General features: G+C 34.4%; 1 protein-coding gene across 2 annotated transcripts; it reads left to right on the forward strand.

Moving 5' to 3' along the window:
* The first annotated feature begins 9,894 nt into the window (after positions 1-9,894).
* Positions 9,895-12,525, forward strand: LOC100798640 (cytochrome b5). Of its 2 annotated transcripts, none has more exons than XM_003552084.5 (3): positions 9,895-10,137; positions 11,691-11,757; positions 12,025-12,525. In XM_003552084.5, the coding sequence occupies exons 1-3, from the start codon at positions 10,051-10,053 to the stop codon at positions 12,285-12,287; spliced, it is 417 nt and encodes a 138-aa protein (XP_003552132.1). In that variant the 5' UTR covers positions 9,895-10,050; the 3' UTR covers positions 12,288-12,525. The 2 variants fall into 2 exon arrangements, with proteins under 2 accessions (XP_003552132.1, XP_006602525.1); XM_006602462.4 differs by lacking the exon at positions 9,895-10,137 and adding an exon at positions 10,715-11,326.
* The last annotated feature ends 3,428 nt before the right edge of the window (positions 12,526-15,953 follow it).

Below are 15,953 nucleotides of genomic sequence, written 5' to 3' on the forward strand. Positions count from 1 at the left end.
AATCCGAGAAAGGACTTCAAAAGTGTTTCAAAAGATTACAAAGAACTTCAAGGAAAACATGAAGAAAATATAGATAATTCTTCAGAAATATCCATTCAATCATATGATGTCTTTGAAAGTTTAAAGTTAAAGACAATAAAGCTTCACCATAAAAGTGAGGAAATTTGTAAAGATCTAGTCTATTGGAAGACCTTCAGAAGTTGAAAAATCAACTGGAAGGCTAACAAAATGAGTATATCACACTCAATAAACTTCATGATTTCCTAAATGAGGAACAGTGTAATCTACTGAAAGAATATTTACAAGTCCATAAGAATTATAAAAACTTGGAGGCAAGTAAAGATAACTTATGGGTTGAATGTGAAGGATATAAGAAAAGCCTGAAATTCTCAAATGACAAACTAGAATAGTATAAGGATCTCCAAAAAAACCTTAAGATATTGTTACGTTTCACCAAGAGATTGGATTTCTAAAAGAAACTCTATCCAAATTTGTTGGAAGCACTGAGAAACTAAAAAATTGTTAAGATATAGCAAATGCCCAACAGACAAATCTAAAAATGGATATAAAGGAAAGAAGTATGTTCATGATGAAGAAACCATAGTATGTTACTTATGTGGAAAGATTGGTGTGGAAGCAATGCCTTTCAAGGTTATTTTGATGATGCCAAAGAATCAAGAGTCAAGCAAATTCCAAAGATTCAAGAATGAAGTTTTCAAGAATCAAGTTTCAAGAATAATCAAGATGAAGACTCAAGATTCAAGAATCAAGAGAAGAATCAATCAAGATAAGTATTAAAAAAGTTTTTCAAAACATTGAGTAGCACATGAAGTTTTCACAAAATATTTTACCAAAGAGTTTTACTCTCTGGTAATCGATTACCAAAAGGTAGTAATCGATTACCAGTAGCCAACATTGTTTTTCAAACTGATTTACAAAGTTGTAATCGATTACCATAAACATGTAATCGATTACCAGTGTTTTAAAACGTTAAGATTTTCAAAATTCAAAATGAATAGTCACATCTGTTGATGTGTAATCGATTACACCTTAATGGTAATCGATTACCAGTGACTGTTTTCAAAAAATTAATTTCCAAAAGTCACAATTCTTCAAGTGACTTGTTTCTGAAGATTCTTTCAAAAGTCATAACTTTTTAAGTAATTAGTTTTAAAGGAATTTCCAAGAGTTACAAGTTTTGACTTGAGTCATCAAGAAATTATAAATATGTGACCTTGGCATGAAACATTCATTAATTGATCTTACTCATCTCTTTCAATCAATCTTTCAATATTTTATTTCATCTCTTTCAACAGATTTTTTTCTGTTTCATCTTCTCTTCATCTTTCTAAAAGTTTTTGTTCAAAACTTTCTCTTCCAAGAAAAGTTCTTTATTCAAAAACTTGTGCTATTCATCTTTTTCATTCTCTTCTCCCTTTGCCAAAAAGAATTCGCCAAGGACTAACCGCCTGAATTCTTTTTGTGTCTCTCTTCTCCCTTTTCCAAAAGAACGAAGGACTAACCGCCTGAATTCTTTTGTGTCTCCCTTCTCCCTTGTCAAAGAATTCAAGACGGCACAGTCTGAGAATTCTTTTGATTCTTCCCTTTCCCATAAACAAAAGATTTCAAAGGACTAACCTCCTGAGATATCTTTTGTTTCCCCTTCACAAAGTTTCAAAGGACTAATCGCCTGAGAACTTTGACTTAACACATTGGAGGGTACATCCTTTGTGGTACAAGTAGAGGGTACATCTACTTGGGTTGTTGTAGCTGAGAACAAGAGAGGGTACATCTCTTGTGGATTAGTTCAAGTGGAGGGTACATCCACTTGGTTGTTCAAAGAGAACAAGGGAGGGTACATCCCTTGTGGATCTTTGCTTGTAAAGGATTTTACAAGGTTTAAAAGAAATCTCAAGGACCGCAGGTCGCTTGGGGACTGGATGGAGGCACGGGTTGTTGCCAAACCAGTATAAAACTCTTGTGTTTGTCTTCTTCTTCCCTACACTCTTTATTTTCCGTTGTGCACTTTAATTATCGCTTTTACTTTTGGTTAAGTTTCTATTTCTGTTCTTTACTTTCTTAACATTATAGTAAAAGCCTAATTGAATTTAGTAACATTAAGAAGGATAAGTTTTAATTAGTAAAGGTTCATTAATAATTAATTCAACCCCCCCTTCTTAATTATTCTGAGGCCACTTGATCCAATAATTGGACACATGGCATCAAAGTGTAGACATCTACCAAAGACTAGAGCGTCCAATGCTTTCAAAACTAACTAGAAAGGACCCATGAAAATTTGAGTACCTACAGAGAAAATAATTCATATTGCAAATATATTCAACCACAACAAGAACACACCAATTGTGGTACCAAGATAGTGGCTGCTCACGTCACATGACAGGAGAAAAGTGTATCTTCCAATGTCTAACTCCCATGCAAGATGGAACAGTCACTTTCAGAAAAAATCAGAAGGGGAAGATATCAGTGGTAGGAAAGATAAGTATTGATCTAGGATAGACAACTAAACGATCAATAAGATAAAGATAAATGTTAGTAGGCTCTAAGTCTGTTATGCCCAATTTATTAAAGACAAAATAAGGCATCAAATTTATACTAGCCCCCAAATCACATAGACATTTATCAAAGTAATACCCTTCTATCATACAAGGAATAATCAATTTATCGGGGTCTTTCATATTAGGGGGAAGTTTCCTAAAGACCACAGCAGAACACTCCTCATTGAGATCCACTATGCCAAAAATTTCCAATTTTCCTTTGTTTGATAAAATTTATTTTAAATGCTTGGCATAAGATGGCATTTGTGAAATAGCCTCAACAAAAGGGAGGTTGATGTGCACTTTCCTTATAACCTCAAGAAATCTCTTAAATTGCACATCTCGATGGTCACTTTTAACTCTATGAGGGAAAGGTAGCTTACCTGAGGAGATGTCAATATCTCATTCTTCTTATACCCTTCATTTTGTGGCATTGGGTTCCTATCAATAGGAACCTTAACCTTCTCTGGTGCTTGGTGTCTTTCAGTAAAGACATCATCTACAACTTTTGAAGAATCATCTTTCTCTTCAAAGTCCTCTTGGACTCTTTTGCTTCTAATCATAACAGCTTTGTCATCCTCCCATTTATAGTTTGGTTCAAGTTATAAAGAGAGATTGCTTGGCTATCTTTGGGACAAGAGAGATTGTATGTTGGTAATTTAAGACTCTACCAGCTTCATTCTCTGATCATTCAGAGTCATATATTGAAGCGTGGTCTCTTGAAGAGTAGGTTGTCTCTCCTCCTGCACTGGCCTTTGATTTTGCATGGGTTGAGGCCTATACATCCCTTCATTTTGCCTGAAGCCTTGTCCTTGACTGAAGTTGTTGGGGTATTGATTATAAGAACTATTTCTTCCCCCAACAAAGGTTATCTCATCTATGGTTGCAACTAGCTCAACATCTACAGTGCATTCTCTTGGCCCATGCACATTCTCACATTTATCACATGTTGAGAATGTAGAAGCAAAGCTTCATGGTGAATCAAAGGTGATTCAAAGGTGTTTTGATGATAACAATGATGATAATAAAAAATGATGACAAAGGTGATGACAAAAAGCTCAAAGATCAATCAAAGAACAACTCAAGTGAATCGAAGATCAATCAAAGAACAACTCAAGTAAATCAAGAAGAATTCAAGACTCAAGAAGAAAGTTTAGAGTCAAGAATCAAGATTCAAGGTTCAAGATCTCAAGAATCAAGATCAAGATTCAAGACTCAAGATTCAAGAATCAAGAGAAGACTCAATCAAGATAAGTATGAAAAGTTTTTCTCAAAAATTGAATAGCACATGATTTTTCTCAAAACATGTTTACCAGAGAGTTTTTACTCTCTGGTAATCGATTACCAGATTGTTGTAATCGATTACCAGTAGCAAAATTGTTTTGAAAAAGTTTTCAAATTGAATTTACAACATTCCAATTAATTTCAAAAAGCTGTAATCGATTACAATGTTTTGGTAATCGATTACCAGTGCCTTTGAACGTTGAAATTCAAATTCAAATGTGAAGAGTCACATCCTTTCACACAAAAGCTTTGTGTAATCGATTACACTAATTTGGTAATCGATTACCAGTGACTGTTTCTGAATAAATCAAAATATGTAACTCTTCAAAAAGGTTTTGACTTTTTCAAATTGGTTTTAAGTTTTTCTAAAAGTTATAACTCTTCTAAATGGTCTTCTTGACCAGACATGAAGAGTCTATAAAAGCAAGGCTTTGTTTTGCATTTTCAATTAATTCATTCTTTCAATCTTGAATACTTTTCCAATCAATCTCTTACAATCCTTTACAAGTCTTGAATCTCTTTGAACTTCTTCTTCTTCTTTGTACCAAAAGCTTTTTGAAGTTTTTTGGTTTTCCAAACCTTGAAAAATTGTGCTATTTTCATTCTCTTTTCCCTTTGCCAAAAAGAATTTGCCAAGGACTAACCGCCTGAATTCTTTTTATGTCTCTCTTCTCCCTTTTCCAAAAGAACAAAGGACTAACCGTCTAAATTCTTTTGTGTCTCCCTTCTCCCTTGTCAAAGAATTCAAAATGACACAGTCTGAGAATTCTTTTGATTCTTCCCATTCCCTTATACAAAAGTGTTCAAAGGACTAACCGCTTGAGAATTCTTTTGTATCCCCATTCACAAAGTATCAAAGGTTTAACTGCCTGAGATCTTTATCTTAACACATTGGAGGGTACATCCTTTGTGGTACAAGTAGAGGGTACATCTACTTGGGTTTGACTGAGAACAAGAGAGGGTACATCTCTTGTGGATCAGTTCTAGTGGAGGGTACACCTACTAGGGTTTCAAAGAGGACAAGGGAGGGTACATCCCTTGTGGATCTTTGCTTGTAAAAGGATTTTTACAAGGTTGAAAGAAATCTCAAGGACCGCAGGTCGCTTGGGGACTGGATGTAGGCACGGGTTGTTGCCGAACCAGTATAAAAACTCTTGTGTGTTTGTTTCCTTCTTCCCTAGTCTTTTACTTTTCGTTGTGCATTTAATTTCCGCTTTTACTTTCTGTTAAAGTTTCTCTTCTACTCCTCATTCTCTTAACAATTTAGTAAAAGCCTTAAAAGAGTAATTTTTAATTAGTAAAGGTTTAGGAATAATTAATTCAATCCCCCTTCTTAATTATTATGAAGCCACTCGATCCAACAGAGAATAGAGTTGTAGTGATGGGGACTTGGGCTTGAGCTCTCATGAGTGTCTCAATCTTTATTGTCAAAGCTTGCATTTGTTTTCCCAATTTAGTTTGGGAATCATCTTTCTCCACTTGGTTCATGCCTCTCTTCATAATCCTCATATCTCGTAAGTTGTTATAAGGGTTAGAGCACATATCTTCAATCATCTTGATGGCATTAGTAGGGGGTTTTAACATGATGTTACCCCCACAACTAGCATCTAAACTTGTCCTGTTGTGTGAGGACACTACTCCACCATAGAAAATATGAACTAGGCTCTGCGGAGAGAAACCATGATATGGACAACTTTTGATCATCTCTTGCAATATTTCTCAGGCTTCAGGTAGACTCTCTTGTTCCCTTTGCACAAAGTTTCCAATGTCCTTGATATATTGATTCATTTTCATAGGAGAGAAATACCTCTTTAAGAAGGAACTTTTACACTAGTTCCATGTAATGATGTTGTTCTTAGGTAGTGAGCACAACTAGTCTCATGCATTCCCATTAAGAGAGAGAGAGAGAGGAAAGGAAAAGAGTCTGATGTACTCTATTGGTATACGGTTTTGTCTCACCATGTCGGTCAACTTGATGAACTTCCTCAATTGCTGCATAAGATCTTCATGGGTAGCACCACTAAACAGGTTGTTCTCCAACATTTGTAGGAACTCATGCTTGAAGTCAAAATGAATCCATTTGGCAGCTCTGGCAGTAGGATGGTATTGGTGTCCCCAAGGTAAGGGTGAGGGTATTCCATCAATGTCTAAGCCTGATTAGCTACCATTGTTTTTTCTCTCTCTTCACAAACTTTTGCATGAATTTTTCGAATTAACTTGTTAATATCAGGTTCATACAGAAGAGGTGCATTTTGGGATCTGGTTTGGATTCACTAACAACAGAGGAGAAGATCAAATGCAATAAGAAATAAAAATATAATTAGCATAATATTAAATAAACTATAAAAGAATTTATATAAACAAAATTGTTTGGTTTAACAAAATTAAACTAGTTGGGAATTCTGCAACTAGACCCTGCAAATGGTGCCAAAAACTTGATGTGCAAAATATGTTAGGCTCGTACAAGGGCAAGTGTACCCTATTGTTAGCCGTTATTTACGAATAACTTTTGTATTGAAAGGTTTCATGAAATTTATATCTTTTCCCCAATTTATGGTTCTTTTTGTAGGTTTGTACATATTTTTATGTTTAGTTTAATTTCACTCAATAGATATTCCCAATATTGTGAATTAATGTGGTTCAACTTCAGTTTCAGGCTAAAGGATGAAGAAGAAGAAGGTTGAAGCAGTTGGTGTCTCGCTAAGCGAGTTATATGCGCTTAGCGAGTAACATCCGCTAACCGAGGCACTCAGCTTGCTTAGCGAGTTGGAAGAATCTGGAAGAGAATCTGCCATTCATGCACGCACTCAGCGCGCCATCAGCTCGCTCAGCGAGTCATTTGTCTCTTCTCGCATTCAACACGTCTGGCTCGCTAAGTGAAAAGTCACTAACTCGTGCTTAGCGAGAAAGTGGCGCTAAGTGAGCCTTTAGGATCAAAAAACCCTTAAAAGACTAAAGTTGGCGAAAAATAAGAGTTCTTTTGGGAGAGACGTAACAGAGCCGAAAAACAGAGCAAGAAAGGAGAGCTTGGACGAAAAGCCTCAGCCTTTGAGAGATTCTGAGTTTAGGAGTGATTATTAGGTTTTTAGAGGTGGAGGAGACATCCCCAGCACTTTGTAATCTTAATTATCCTTCAAAAACCTGTTCCTGGGCTGAAAGGTGCTAACTTGCAATGGAAGGCTAAATCTTTTGTTGGGGATTTCTGCTGAACTTTGATGTAAAATCCTTTACTATCTATTTAAAGTTGTTTTATTGTGTTCATTGCTTCTATCTACACTTAATTCTTGCATGCTTATGGCTTGATCACCCATTTGTGTGTAAAGTTAGGATTTTTAGCATTGGAAAGTGTTTTAAATCCTTAGAACTGGATAGAGCAGGCTAGAGAACTGTATGTCTGGACACAGAGTGCAGGGATTTAGTTTTATGTCATAATCTTAATGCAACTCGTTTAGGCTAAGTTCGACGAGGGATCTAGAACGAAGTTTAAATAGAGTTAGGCCATTCACTCAAGGGATCCTGGTTTGGATAGTTGTTTTCAGCATAGAACACAAAAAACAACCTTTAAATAGAGAAAAATACTCAATAACATCAAGTAGGTTCGGTAGAAAGCCCTAACGTTTTTAATCATCTATTTATCTCTCACCTTTAGATAGTTAATTTTGTAGTTAAACTAGAACTATAGACACAACTTCTTTTTATATTTACTGGCTTTATACAAATGTTTACTTACTGAATGAATGCTCTCTGAATGAAACAAGTTCCCTGTGATTCGATACTCGGTTCTTACCATTTTATATCACTTGTGCGACTTAGTACACTTGCTGATTAGTATCGCAATTGGTAGAGTGCGAAACACCTATGCAATATTAATAGCGAAATCAAAAGTTTGAATATTGAACCTAAAGGACCAGTTGTATTCCCAATTAGTTAAACTTGTTAAACTAATAGTAGAATTGGTTAAAAATAGGATTTAAATATTTTTGTGGTTTTGGTTTTTATATAAAAGCAAATAAACAAATATAAAGACGAGTTTGAGTTATGAAAAGAATGGTTAGGGGTTATGACTCACTAGTACCAATTTCCCCCCAATTCTAGTCCTAGTGAAATTCCTTCCCAAGTTAATCATCGACTTCCAAAATCAACTAAAGCCTATGATCAAGGTCAAAATATGCTCTTTGTCTTAAATCAATACCCCAATGATCATGGATCTATCAATTTAAGTCAAAGGATAAAATATATTTTAGGGATGATTAATTAAAGATTAACTAATCTATCGGATATTACCCAAATAGTTTGATCATGTCATTTGGTGTAAAATATTCTCTACCTAAATCTATCAATTACATGCAGATGATCACTACTGAGCAATCAATTGAGTATTAGAATCATCGATTCCAAATAAACATTAAAATAAGGAAGAGAATTAATTAACATAGAAACAATTAGAAATTCCATTAAAGACAAGGAGAGGAGTACATTTGGATAGTTACATCATAATCCCCGAACTAGGGGGACTAGTCACTTATGATTAGAGAAAAACTAGCAATCCTATAAAGTGTAAACATACACATACCGGTAGTCAGGAATGATGATCACAATCTATCTTAACGGTACTGCCTATGCTCTTCAGCTCTCAAAAACCCTCAAGGTTCTCTCAAAATTGTAAAAGACAAGAATAAAACTTGATAATAATAATAATCCCTTTTTACAAAGATAGAGATCTCTACATATAGTTTCCTAAAGATATTTCACGAAAATGCACACTACGACTGTGGTAAATCCACCACGGTCATCATCAGAACTAACGTTGGAGCCTTAGGCCACCATGGATTGATCACGACCCTTCTGGTTAACCACGACCCTCTTAGGTTGACCATGGTCGTCTTGGGTTGACCACAACTGTAGTGAGATGACCACGACCCTTATTGGATCCTTGACGCTATTATGGGAAAGTTGTTATCTTCTGACCATGGTTGTGCTAATTACCACAATCATGGTGAATAGATCACAACCGTTATTAACTGCAAAGTCTTCAAATCTTCATAAATTTTTATAATTTTTAACTCTTTCACTCAATTGAGCGGTTGTACTTCTGCAATACAAAAATGTCCAAACATGAGTTCTGCCAAGAAAATCATGCAAAATGGTGAATATACATGAATAATTATATACCTTTGTTATAAAAAATGTATCAAATTTTTTAAATAATAATATAAAATGTTATTACATTAAATACTAATAGAATAATTATATATCATTGTTAGAAAAAAATGTATCAAATTTTTAAATAATAATATATAATTTTATTGCATTAAATACTAATATAATAATTATATTAAGTATTGGTAAATAATAGAATGTATATAGAAACTCGTAAAATATCAAAACAGAATTATACCTCACAAAAAAAGAATTTATAATTTTCAAATTAATTATACATATAATTTATGGAAAATTATGATAATTAATAAAAAAATTATCATAATAACAATGCATTAAATAAATTGAGTATCATATGATATAAATTTTTCATAATCAATTTAAAATGTAATGAATTGATTCAATTTTAAATTATTTTTTATTGTTAATTTTTCAATCTTATATATCATTAGAAATATAATTATTTCTAAATAGAAGAAATGTCTCAACTAATGGTATCACGATCAATTAATGAAATAAGAATCATTAAAATGAATTGAATAATATTATTTAATAATTTTGAAGAGAATGAATATAAAATTGTGTAAAAAAAATTATCATCCCATAGAATCAAATTATATATATATATATATATATATTAGATTTGAAAGTATAAAAAAATTGTACTTTTTAAACTACTACATTTTTTTATATTGCATTAATCGATATCTATAGATTTTTTTCCAAAACTCCTGAGTTAAAATAAAACATTTCTTTCAAAAAAGGTGCTAACATGTTTTTATCCTAAAATAATAGTTTTACAATTTCAGAAATTAAATTTACTTTGTAGTTCCAAAAAACAATAAAAAGTTTAATAGTTATGCTCCTATGTCTTAAAGGTAATAGGTGGCATAACCATTGCTGAAGAATTTCATATAACTAACCAACCATTCTCACCGATCTCCGTGTTCCTCGCGTTGAACCCCTTTTAACATCTGAATACCAAATAACGCAATTATCAAAATCATCAAACCCTTCGAAGAGACAACATTGTATTGCTCTCCTTAGACAAATGGGTGGGGAGCGCAAGGTTTACACTTTGGCCGAAGTATCTGAGCACAACACATCCAAAGATTGCTGGCTCATCATTGATGGCAAGGTATATATATATATATATATATATAATGTGACCAATGCATGCATTGATGCAAATTTGTTTGTGATTTTACCATCTGGGTTTTGTGTATTTTATTTAATTATTGTTGGAAAACTCACATGGAATGGAATTGTGCAATACGATGAAAGGTTCAATTGGATCTGATCATGAGATTCAACTTTATATATATATTTTTGTGTGGCGTGAATGACATTATATGCTAGTGTATGATCATGATGAAGCATTTTAGATGTTTTTGTGTGGGGCGTTTATTTTTTTTGTTACAATTAACAACCTTATTTTGGAAATGGGCATCAGGATTAATTCCTAATTTCCTATGACTTATCTACATGCAGTATGAGAAGTGATTATTTGTAAATCACATGAATTCCCGTAAAATTGATTCTTTCGGTAATTAATTATCTCTGAAATTCAATTCTTCTTTATCTCGGTATATTCCGTAAGAATTTCAATTAAGCAAATCAAGATTGGGTTGGTTGTGTTATGATTCATCAGTGTTCCACATATTTGTTCCTGAGAGTATTTTTACTAGATAGGTACGAGGAGGGTTGACAACACACTCCATAACACTCTTTTTAATATATTCTCTTCTATTAGTTGAAATTCATGTGAATCCTACTAATTTGAAAATAGGATCAACATAATTAATAAGACCAATATGAATTTCACTTGATATGAAAATAAGTATGGTAGAATGAAAGTACTTGGCCTACACAATTTGTGTCGTGTGTTGCCAGTCAAAACACGTTATATTAAAAGACAATCTATGTTGATGGTTCAGTTTTTTTTTTATTTTTTTTATTTGCTATTTAGAAAATTTACAACTGCTGGTCATGTGCTTAATACAGTAGATTGTTTCTTGAAATATTGAAATTAATTATAAAATTGACATCTCAATATCTACTTTTATCTAGTCCTTTTTTATGTGGTTATATGTAAACGATTCAACAATGATACATGGACTGAGATGGACATTTCAATAAATAAACACTTATCTAACATCTCTCATTTCTCTCCCTTTCTCTCTCTGTGTTCTATCACCTGCCACGTTATTACTTCCCCTCCTCTGTGTCTTTCTTTCTTATGGTTTAGACTACCATTTGGTGTCTACTAAACATAATCTTAAACGTTTTCTCTATTCTCTTTGTTTTTCTAAGCAATGGTTCTGAAGGTTGATATCTATATTACTGCTACTCTGCGGATATGTCATAAAATTTGATTGTGACAGGGATAAATTAGCTAATTAGGTTTAATAGTATTTGCAATTTGGAATCTTTTAAACAATTTTAAGGTGTTTTTGTGCTTTGTTTTGCATCTAACATTCCTTTTCCAAGCATATGAAGCTGCTCAAGACAATGCAACATCTGAAAGCCACCGAATTCACACACACACAAACATATAGCAGTTTATGAAGCATTTATTTCATTTCATAATTGATACTTCACATCAGATTAAAATTTTAACGAGCTTTCATGTTGTGTTAGCAGCCTCTTATCAATATTTTTTTCATAATTTCTTTTCTTTTTCCAGAACAGGTTTATAATGTCACAAAATTCTTAGATGACCATCCTGGTGGGGATGATGTCTTGTTGTCTTCCACAGGTATATATGTGTCTTAGATATCTATCATTTTCTCTAAATACACTTACCGCACGTTTGATTTTGCATCATATTACATCTGACATGTGTAATAGCTGAAGCAACCAAGAGTTACTACTTGCTTTCGCGTTGAAAACATGAATTTCAATATAAATGCAACAGATGCGTATCCAAACATACCCTTGATTTATGCATCTATGTTGGTGTCACTCACTTGAGTTACATGCATTCAAATGTCTTTTGACAACACAAAATGTCACTTGTTTGCAGGGAAAGACGCCACTGATGACTTTGAGGATGTTGGTCACAGTAAAGGTGCTAGAGCCATGTTGGATGATTTATATGTTGGAGACATTGATCCATCAACCATCCCTACCAAGGTTCAGCACACTCCTCTAACACAACCTCAAAATAATCAGGACAAGACATCATCATCATCAGACTCCATGACCAAGATGCTCCAGTTTCTACTTCCCCTGCTTATCTTGGGTGTTGCGGTTGGTATTCGTTTCTACAACACCAAATCTACATAGCCACTTAAACTGCATGAGCACTTGAATTTTATTCAATCCTTACTTTCAAATTTAGCTTGTTTTGTTCTATGGAACTACCATTATATGGGATCAATAGGATAAACCATTATGTTTTCTTTGTCACTGTCATTTGTTGTTGAATTTCTGGTTGTCTTACCCTCTCCTTGATAAGCTACCAGAACCATTTTCTGCTATTTGAAGTTTTGGTAGTTTTAGAATTTGAATTGTATGAGATTCTGGATACACTAATAAAGTTATCTTTTGGAAAGTAGATTGGATTTTCAATTTCTAATGTAAAACTGTGACTTGTCATTATAGGAATTTTGCTCCAACATTTTCACTATTTTGCATTTGGTACACATCTCTATCTTTAGAGTTTACAAGTAAAGACTTAATTCAATTTTGTTGTAAAATTAATTTATGGCAAATCGAACAAATTACTGGCTGAGTCGCGGACAATGACGCTTTCTTTAAGACGTTTCGTGGCACTACCCAAAAGTTGTGTAAGCAGACTATCAACCACGAAGTCCCCAGGATAAAATAGCCCAGATCATTGTGTAAGATTCCCACTGCACTGAGGGAACCTTTCTAGAATTACACCCTCTTGTATGACTTGAAAAGTCACTCTAAAGCCACCCAAAAATATGACTTGAAAAGTCACTCTAACAGCCAATCAAAAATATGACTTGAAAAGTCACTCTAATAGCCAACCGAAAATATGACTTGAAAAGTTACTCTTATAGTCAACCGAAAATTTAGAGCGACAGAAAGAAAGAGGGAGAAGTTTGCCGGAAATGCATCGACTGAGATATGGGAGGGAGAAAGAAAAGTTGAGGAAATGTTTCTCAACTAGGACAAGAAAAAAATGAAGAAAGGGGCTCTCTATATATAGGGAGTAAAACACTATTCAAGTGTTTACTCTGAGCGATGTGGGACTTGAAGCTTTTTTTTTCTTTTTCAAACTTTCACCTATTGTCTCATTTGTTCTAACAATCCCTCACTTGAAATTTGAAAAAAAAAAGATTTTTGAGGATTTCATAAAATTGTGCATAAACAAAGGTGTCATACAACTTGAACCTTTGCATAGTGAGCAAGATTCAGATTTTACTAGAGTGACTCGAAGTCTTGAACTCTATCTCCAACATCAAACCACACACAACCTTTTCATAGGTGTATTCTATAAAGTCCGTGCGTTAAAGGCCATGCACGCCTATCCCGATATAGTGAACGCTCTAGAAATTTTTGCCCAAAATTTCATATGAAGCGGCCCCCACTTCCACATTCACATAAGTGAGTCTATCAAGAGTACTCCTGTAGCCTAGGTACTCCGCTCAACATAGAGTATAGATCTCATTAAGAATTAAGAATTTTTTCATAACTCATCCTCTTGTTACTTCAGGAATCATGCTATTTTCACTTATAACAGCATGTTCATCTCATATCACTTCATAACTTGTTATTACCCATTGAACCTAGTTCTTGGGATCTCCAGTCATTTAGGTCGGGTTACCATCATGAATGATCATTGCAGTAAGGGCAATAGTCCCATTCTTTTAGAAGTGTTACGGACTTTCTCTCTAGCTAATCCTTTCGTCAAAGGATCTGCTAAATTATCATCAGTGCGTACGTGATCCACTCTAACAGCTCCTGTTGAGAGTAACTCTCTAACAGTGCTGTGCTTACGACGTATCTGTCGTTTCTTACCATTGTAATAACGGTTCTCAATTTTTGCAATAGTTGCGGTACTATCGCAATGGATCAACACAGCTGGTATCGGTCTTTCCCATAAAGGAATCTCTGCAAGTAAGCTTCTCAGCCAACTTGCTTCCTCACTAGCAATTGCTAGTGCTATCATCTCAAATTCCATAGTGGATTGAGCCAAGATAGTTTGTTTCTTTGACTTCCAAGAAACAGCCCCACTAGCTATGCTAAATATATAGCCGCTGGTTGCTTTGGAATCATCTGAAATAGTTTTCCAATTTGCATCGTTGTATCCTTCAAGTACACCGGGAAACCTTTTATAATGTAATCCTAGGTTTATGGTTCTTTTAAGGTACCTCATTACCCTTTCAATAGAGTGCCAATGCTCCATACTAGGTCTACTGGTAAACCTGCATAATAATCCCACAACATAGGCTATGTCGGGCCAAGTACAATCAGTGGCATACCTAAGGTTGCCAATGATACTTGCGTACTCAGTTTGTCGTATACCTTCACCAGTGTTCTTAAACAGTTTTACACTTAGATCATATGGTGTACTAGTAGGTTTACAGTCAAAGTAGTCATATTTCTTTAAGATCTTCTCAATGTAGTGAAATTGATCCAGAGAAATTCCCTCTTTTGACCTGATAATCTTAATACCAAGGATTACACTTGCTTCTCCGAGGTCTTTCATATCAAAGTTGTTACACAACAATGATTTCACATCGTTCACTACATGAATATTTGAACCAAATATGAGAAGGTCATCGACATATACACATATGATAGTGCAAATATTATTTGTAGTAAATGCATTTGTCACTTTCGTTCACCTTAAACCCATTCGAGACTTAAGTTATCAAACTTTTCATGCCACTGCTTAGGTGCTTGTTTTTGACCATACAAAGATTTATCTAACTTGCAGACTTTATCTTCTTGTCCATGAATCACAAACCCTTCAGGTTGCTCCATATAGATTTACTCTTCCAATTCACCATTTAAAAAAGTAGTTTTAACATCTATTTGGTGTACCACTAGACTGTGAATAACAAAAAGAGATATTAGCACCCGAATAGATGTTATTCTAGTGACTGGTGAAAAGGTGTCGAAGAAATCCACATTCTCTCTTTGCCTAAAACCCTTGGCTGCAAGGCGAGCCTTGTATTTATCCACAGTACCATCAGGTTTTAGTTTCTTTTTCAAGATCCATTTAGAACCAATTGGTTTCCAACCAGGAGGCAAGTATACTAAATGCCAGGACTTGTTAGATTTTAAAGAATCCATCTCATCATTAATGGCTTCTTGCCACAAGTCAGCTGATGTAAGCTCCATTGGAGCTTGTAGGCCTAGGATTTTCTTCATCAATGGATTCCTTTGCTTCTTGGAAGATGAATGGAAGCGGAATGGAGAAGGAAGAGAGAGAGGAGACGTCACTTCAAGGAGAAGATGAGTCTAGAAGAAGCTCACCACCATAGGAGGCCATGGATAAGAGCTTGGAGGAAGAAGGAGATGAATGAAGGGAGAGGAAGAGAAGAGCACAAAATTTTGAGCTCTAAAAAAGCTCTGAAATCTGAAGTTTAATTTTCAAATTATCAAAGTTCCAAAAAAATGAACACACATGACCTCTATTTATAGCCTAAGTGTCACACAAAATTGGAGGGAAATTTGAATTTCAATTCAAATTTCACTTGAATTTGAAATTGAATTTGTGGAGTCAAACTTTGGAGCCAAAATTTCACTAATTATGATTAGTGAATTTTAGTTATGGTTCAGCCCACTAATCCAAGATCAATTCTAAGATTCTCCACTAAGTGTGCTTACGTGTCATGAGGCATGTAAAGCATGAAGGACATGCACAAAGTGTGACTATATGATGTAGCAATGGGGTGTAGTAAGCACTTGTTCACCTCCCCCCTCTAAAATTTAATTGGATTGGGCTTCTACCAATTCAATTAAATTTATTTC

Source organism: Glycine max, chromosome 18 (assembly GCF_000004515.6).
Source record: "Glycine max cultivar Williams 82 chromosome 18, Glycine_max_v4.0, whole genome shotgun sequence".
Taxonomy (NCBI): Eukaryota; Viridiplantae; Streptophyta; class Magnoliopsida; order Fabales; family Fabaceae; genus Glycine; species Glycine max.